General features: G+C 42.3%; 1 protein-coding gene across 1 annotated transcript; it reads left to right on the top strand.

The window, feature by feature from the left end:
- The first annotated feature begins 209 nt into the window (after positions 1–209).
- Positions 210–5,209, top strand: LOC121948877 (probable ribonuclease ZC3H12C). Its single transcript, XM_042494403.1, has 5 exons — positions 210–970; positions 1,090–1,229; positions 2,447–2,681; positions 3,015–3,121; positions 3,607–5,209. Exons 1-5 carry the CDS (start codon positions 210–212, stop codon positions 5,127–5,129), a joined length of 2,766 nt encoding a protein of 921 aa, XP_042350337.1. The 3' UTR covers positions 5,130–5,209.
- Positions 5,210–7,622: the final 2,413 nt, after the last annotated feature.

Here is a 7,622-nt window from a genome sequence, read left to right as displayed (position 1 = left end):
GTAAGAGGAAACCACACTGCGCTCAATCTGGAGACGAGGCATGTTCTCATCTTGAGAAAACTAATTTTAACCAGTCGATTTTTGTGTCTCCCTCAAGCGTCACTCCAAGAACCAGTTGCTAAGCTGTTAACCACCAGCAGTAACGGTGGGGTCTGCCAGGTGCCCGAGAGGTCACGGAGGGCGTGGAGCTGGATGTATGAGACAGCTTCATGGGCGTGAAGGACCATCTGGAGGATGGGACGGGCCACATCCTCAGCCTGGGGCTGGATCTGGACTACCTCCATGTAGAAGGTGCTGAGCGGCAGGTCGGCCTGAGCACTGGGACAGGTGCTGGGAATACAGGGGTCTTACAGGTCGGCGCTGGTGCCCCGAGTAACAGCAATAACAGCATTGGTAGTAGCACAAGTTTTAGTACTAATTCAAGCTGTAGCAGCAGCAGCTGCAGCAATTTCTCTGACAGCGACGATGAACGGCTCCAGAGTGGGTCTGCTTCTGAATCTCAAAACCTTCAGCAAGATCACCTGCGCCACCAAGAGTCCTCTTCAGTCCTTCAGACAGTCAGGCTGGACCTGGCACCAAACCAGTCTGCTGGAGACCCCCCTAAGTCAGAGATATCACCTCCCAGTGACCCTGTCACAGACTACCGCGCCAAGGTGGAGTTTGCTCTCAAGTTAGGTTACTCTGAGGAGCTGGTGCTACTGGTGCTGAGGAAACTGGGTCCAGTTGCACTTATCAATGACGTCCTGGGTGAGCTGGTCAAACTAGGGACCAAGATAGAAGTCGAGCAACAAGGAGGCTCGACTGTCTCCCAGTCTCCATCTTCATTATCATCCTCTTTGGCCTGCTCCTCCTCTTTATCCTCCTCCAACTCGTCTCTGGACTCCTGCCGGCTGCTGTGTCCATCCCAGCTGCTCGAGGACAAAGAAAACCTTCGTCCGGTTGTGGTGGACGGGAGCAATGTAGCCATGAGGTGAGAAATGGTTCATGCTCTTCAGTGATTTTAAACTTTGGTGGGAGGACAACTCATTTGTTTGCACTAAGTGATTGTGCCTTTAACATGTCTTTAATGTCCTCTTTCTGCTCTTGCAGTCATGGAAATAAGGAAGTGTTCTCCTGTCAAGGGATCCAGCTGGCTGTTGATTGGTTCTTGGAGCGAGGTCATCGAGACATAACTGTTTTTGTTCCAGCCTGGAGAAAGGAGCAGTCACGACCTGATGCCCTCATCACAGGTAACAGCTACTATAGCTTTCAGTGATGTTAAAAGTTACAATGAAATGACTATAAGCAAAAGGATGCACCTAAAGCCAAGTACAGTCACCGGAAGAAAATGTTGACATTTTACATGTCTGCAAACTACGGATACTTTACATTTGTACTTTTTATATATGTCATATCAATGTTTCTAAAATGACATAGTATACCAGCTGACTTTGTTATCGGTAGGTGGAGGGGATGGTGGATGGCGTGGCTCCTAGGCAAGACGCCTACCAAGCTGCAGACCGCAGTTTAAAACCAACAAATAACAAACATGGTTGCTTTATAGCGAACTGTTTTTGTTTTTGCAGCTGCTTTTAGGCATGAAAAGCACTTGTATTTTTCCATGACATTGTGGCTTTTCCTCAAAAAGGTATTTTAAAACAATACTTGACCTTTTCCTAACAATTACTAAGTGGTTTTTGTGCCAAAACTAACCACACCTTAACCACAGCATTGCTGAAAGATAAAGTTTCAATGTATTTGCTACATAATAACGTGTAATGTGCATGTTGGTGGTTCTGTAAAAATGAATGTTTTTTTTTAAAGTATGAATCCATAGAACCATTATTTGATTATGCATATCTTTTATGGAGTCAATTGTGATTTAATATTAATAAATTGCAGTATTATTAATTAAATAAACATCAAAATGTTAAAAAGAAATGTTTACATAATACATAAAAATACAAAAAAAAACCCAAACAAACAAACAAAAACAAAAGACCACTGTTTAAGACCAATAAACAACAAACCAGTTGTTTTATGGAAGTTATCACTGCATTTCCATCGGCTATTTCACCATCTAACATGGGTCTGTTGAGACATATGAGACATCAATACATTTTCGACTGGTTGTCTTGCAAATAAATGCAGTTGTTTTTAACCAATAAAGCGGTTGCCAAAATATGATCTTTTCCTAACCACAATGAAGTGTTTTTTTTTGTTCCTCAAACTAAGGATACTCTAACCATGTCATTAGTGAATCAAACAGAAACAAAGTTTTCACTGCCATAGTTATGTACAAATGTAACATATTTGTTGTTTGCACAAACATACAATGCCAACATTTATTCTGGTGATTGGATTGCAAAAATTCTGCTTTGTAAGGGATCTTCAATACCAAACGGAAAATGTTTAACTTTTACTTATCCCTTTTTATGATAAACTGAACCTCCCCCCCTTTCTTCAGACCAAGAGATCTTACGGCGACTAGAGAAAGAGAAGATCCTGGTCTTCACTCCATCTCGCCGCGTGCAGGGGCGCCGTGTGGTTTGCTATGATGACCGTTTCATCGTCAAACTGGCCTTTGAGTCAGATGGCATCATTGTTTCCAATGACAACTACCGCGACCTTGCCAATGAGAAGCCAGAGTGGAAGAAATTCATTGATGAGCGTCTTCTGATGTACTCCTTTGTAAACGACAAGTAAGCAACTCACATGCCAAAGGAGAACAAATTTAATGCGTTTCCCAACACTTGTAAAAGAAGTTAAAACCAAGCTGCTATCCTTCTTATGATTGCACAATGGAAGAATTAAGGACTTCCCATCTACTCAACAGACACTTTCATTTCCTCATCACAGTTCTTTTGATCTTTGTTCTCTCCACTTTTACCTCATTGCCTGAATCCCCTTTGCACACAAGAAAAGATATGACCTTCTTCAGATCATGAGTTTTGCCTTGTCTGTCATATTATTGAAGTGATCTATTGTCATGGGAAAGTGTTTGTTTTAGCTTTAATCGATCAATGTGTATTTAGGTTCATGCCACCAGATGACCCGCTGGGACGCCACGGGCCCAGTCTGGACAACTTCCTGAGGAAGAGGCCTATTATTCCTGAACACAGGAAACAACCATGTCCTTATGGTAAAAAATGCCCTTTTGTTCTTGTCATTGGAGCACTTCAAGTAATTGAAAGAAAAGCTGTTAGTTATCTTTCACAAGCATTACATTTTTATAAACCAGAATAAAGTCATTGATTTCTTTCCAAAAAATGGAAAACAAGTAACTTGGCACAAAAATGGCCTGAAAAACTGCTTTAAAAAAAGCAAACATAGACAAAATCCAGAAGTGCATAATTATAATTATTGTCACTTTAGATTTCAAATAATGTTACTTTTATCTTTTTAATTTTCAACATTGTTCAGGTCATTTCCTTTTGCACAAATATTGGCATGTCATCAGTATAGACATATCTGTTTTAAAATATAATATAATATAATATGTGAATCAGCCAAAATTCAAAAATCCAATACAGTGCATCCCTGATGCAAACATAATCCACTAACCAAGATATTATAAATGCTTAAATTCCAGCACATTCAAAATGCTTTTCCTTTTTTGTCTTTTAGCGAAGAAGTGCACTTATGGCCACAAGTGCAAGTTTTACCATCCTGAGAGAGGTAACCAGCCCCAGCGTGCTGTGGCTGATGAGCTCCGTGCTAGTGCCAAAATTTCATCAGTCGCTTCTAAAGGTCTGCTGGAAGATACTCTGATGGTGAAGAGCCAAAGTCCAGGTCAACCAGGAGAAATGGCTGAGGCCGAGCTGAGTCGAGGCACTCCAAAGAAACAGCCAAACCCCAGCCCTCGGAGCTCCTTCACTGACCTTGAGGACCGATTTCGGATTCAGTCCAAAGTTGAAGGACGTAGGGGAAGTAGCAGCAGCAGTAGCAGTAGCTGTAGCAGCAGCTTTCTAACGTATCCTGCTCCTGGGGGGCCCCCTGTATTAGGAAGCTTTGACCGATGGGAGCACCCTGGGGGAAGTGTTGGAGGCAGCTCCAGGGCTGTTGGAGCCTCTGGATTGAGCCAGGCAGAAACTTACCACAGATGTGAGTCTCCAGACCTGGGCTACAGCTCGCTGGTGAAGCCGTACTCGAGCCTCAGCCTGGTAGTGCCACAGAGTCCGGAAAGCTCCTTCACAGCTGATCTGCGAGCCGGATCACTGCTGTCAGACTGCAGCAGTGAAGGCAGCTCAGACTCCTTCTCCCCTGACCCTTTATTAGATGAGGGCCCCAAGTGCCACCATCACCACCACCATCCTCACCATCATCATCACTGCTCGGGCCAGTACGCCCACCCTGTAAGCCGTGTTCCCCCTGGACTGGGCCAGCATGCTCCTCATGGTTATCCTGTTCCTCAAGCACTAAGGAGACAATACGGTTTGGGTTTGGACGACCATCCATCTTCTGCTACCTCTCATGCATCTCCACGTCCCTTCAAGCCTCCATCTAACCACATTCTACCCCAGATTCAGCATTCGTTGCTGAGCAGTTTCCCTGGGGCGTTCCCAGCTCGTACACATCAAACATCCACTGCTCACTCCCACTCTCAGAGCGCCCCCGTCAGCCGCAATGTGATGGGATCTCTTTGGCAGGACACTGGGCCTCAGGACTCCCAAGTGTACAAAGAGTCACCACTTCATCCCCGAAGAAACCTCTCTGGGCTAAACCAACAACCACAGCATCAGATTAACTGGGACCCCCATTACCAGCAGTCCCCTAAGCCTTGTTATGATCCGTTTGCCTTCCAGAGTCTTCCAGAAGTCCCTGAGAAGGTTTGGTACTCTCCTTGGGGCAGGCAGGCCCATTCATCACCACGTGGCCTTTCAGCATTGAGTCCTCCACCGCTCCCACAGCTAACATTAACCCCTCCATCCATCACAACCCACAACAACCACCTGCCTCCAGTGCCCCAGCACCAGGAGCCCCCTTCCCTGGGTCGATACCAGGACCTTAGAGAGAGGGTGTTTGTTAACTTGAGCCGTATCTTCCCTCCTGATCTGGTGAGGATGGTGATGACCAGGAACCCTCATATGGTGGACGCTCAGGAGCTCGCAGCTGCAATTCTGATGGAGAAGTCACAGCACGGTTCTTAACCAGGCTCAGATCTACAGGTTTATCCCTTGCAATCCCGTTAACAAACCAAGGATCCTCTAAGGAATACTTCATCCACAAAATGGCCACTTGCATATAAATTACTCACCACTTTTATGGTGAACAGAGAATCCAAAAATGGTGTACATTCTTCATGAATTGAAGTACAGATTTAGCAACAGCAAAACTACTTCAAAACATTACGGATGCTCGATAATATCCGCATGTCATTGGTATCAGCAGATATTGGCTTTAAAATGAAATATTGGAATCGGACAATATGCTGTTTTCTGCCAATATCACAAACCAATATATATTTTTAAATTGACAAAGTGAACATGTACAAAACATCAACCCTAAATTGAAGCATGTTTCTTATTTTGACCAATGAATAAATATTAAGTACACTGAAAAGCATTTCATAAGCGTATGCATAAAAAATAAAATTAGGTGGGAAAAAAGTGGATATACTGATATCCATTATCGGCCTAATGAGTTGTTATCAGTGTATCAGATATTGAAAAAAAAAATCCAATGACGTGCATCCCTACAAAACATCCATTTCCTGTATAATCCCGGTTTCATGTATTTACCAAGTATGCTCAATACTTCCAAAGCACATGCATTTTCACTAAAACATTATGACTGAAAACACATCAGTAATAACCATGGAAGCATACAGACACCTGGATACAGTGCAGGAAGCAGAATCCCTTTCATTCCTACTTTTGCTCAGTGGCACATGAACTCCAAAAATGCTCAACTGCCATGTAAAATTACCCAGATGATCGACACTACTTTACGCATCGTCCGGCCCATTTTGCTAACTTGAATGGAGATAAAATGATTCAATATTGCAGCTCTCTGAGATTTTCAAATGTTATCAGATGAATTGATCAAATTCTGCTAGTAAAACCAGTCATTTCATCTTGGTGGTGAGGCTCAAAAAATGTATTCACTGATTTTCAGACATCTCTTTCACAACTTAAGAGTGTGGGGAAAAGTCTTTTTGGGCCAAATGGCACCACGTAATGGACTTGGATGTTGTAATTTCACTGTTTGGCCACAACAAAAACTGTCTTCTAAGCCTGGCACACTTCTGTGGTGTCTGGTATGAGCAGTCTGATGTCGGATGAGTAGCGTGTTTGGGCAGGGATGCTCAGAGTGCACTTCTTGCAAGTGTTTTAAATTGTAAAGTTTAAGAGAAAAAATGCTGGTGTTTAGGAAGTACTGTACAGTTTTGCTGTTGTAAAATGCATTTACTTAAAGTACTGAAAAATGTTCAGCTTTCTTGGATTCTCCGTTCACCGTGGAAGCATGAGACAACAAAAAAGTTGTCCTCATCAATTCATTTTATGGGTGAACTGTTCCTATATACTGTTAATGGATTGCTTATTTTCACTGCAGGGAAGATTTCTCATTACTTTTAATGGTATTTTTGTAAAGGGAAAACCCCAAATTGCCATATTTTTCTATAAATATGCCTGATATTTCAGCACTTAAGATCAGGGGTTTGATGTGCATGTTTGCGACACTGGTGTATTTAGGGAAGCTTTTAATGTGTTTTTTCAAGGGTGACAGTATTGTTCAGTTTGAATTAATTTATTTGTTATATTTTAATTTATTTAGATATTTTAAAATTATTCTGTTTTTTGGCACTTTTCTGTTATTGTTGTTTTTTTGGCAATCATATCAGGGTATAAGTATCGCTCAAATTCCATCTGAGTGAAATGCTTCACTTTTCCAGTCACAGATGATGACAGTGTGGGGTATGTAAAATAATATAAAATATTTAATTACTCATTGCCAATACATTCCTACAGAATTTAGTGCTCGAACGAGCTCCGGAAACGGATCAAGGGTTTCTTGTCTGACAGGTGGCCGATCAGATGCTGTGGTGAGATTTTGTGGATTTCCCCCAACAGGGAAGTGAAACTCAAGCGGCACCCGCAAAAGAAGATCGCAAAAACTCCACTCGAAAACCCCATGTTGTTGTTCAGTTTTGAATGAGTCTATTTCCTCCGTTAGGATAGCCCTGTCAGCTGACTTCACAGTTCTTCAGCTTTCAGTACTGATTTTTTTTAAACACACCCTCTATTTATGTTTCCATCTTTAAACCATATCAAAAATCACGCAAATGTGGCTGTTGGCACCAGAAATGTTTAGGTAGAAGGAAGATTGATTATTTTGATTATAATTTAAAAAACAATGTTAATTTATTACCTTTTGTGTGCATGAATGTCTGTCCTCAAGAGACACAGGGTTTCCTTTGTCAGCGGTGACACCATGAGGAGGGTTTAGTACCACTCTTCTTTACCCTCCGGTTAGATCCACAGCTTTGCAGTTAAATACAGGAGCAGACTGGCAAGAGTTGGGAATCACCCTCTGAAAATAAAAAAGATAGTGGTTTTTAGTTATACAAACTTTTCTCAGAGGTGCTAATGATCTCATCAGTTCAATCACAATGCAGTTTTTTAGGCCTCGTCCACATGTTA

This window comes from Plectropomus leopardus, chromosome 10 (assembly GCF_008729295.1).
Source record: "Plectropomus leopardus isolate mb chromosome 10, YSFRI_Pleo_2.0, whole genome shotgun sequence".
Lineage (NCBI taxonomy): Eukaryota > Metazoa > Chordata > Actinopteri > Perciformes > Serranidae > Plectropomus > Plectropomus leopardus.
This window is presented reverse-complemented; position numbering and strand designations above follow the sequence as displayed.

Bases quoted from the DNA above. Each gene is read 5' to 3' on its own strand.
- LOC121948877 (XM_042494403.1), top strand. From the start codon at position 210: ATGGGCGTGAAGGACCATCTGGAGGATGGGACGGGCCACATCCTCAGC. The intron at 971-1,089 runs GTGAGAAATGGT...CTGCTCTTGCAG, and splicing joins GGGAGCAATGTAGCCATGAG to TCATGGAAATAAGGAAGTGT. The intron at 3,122-3,606 runs GTAAAAAATGCC...TTTGTCTTTTAG, and splicing joins GAAACAACCATGTCCTTATG to CGAAGAAGTGCACTTATGGC.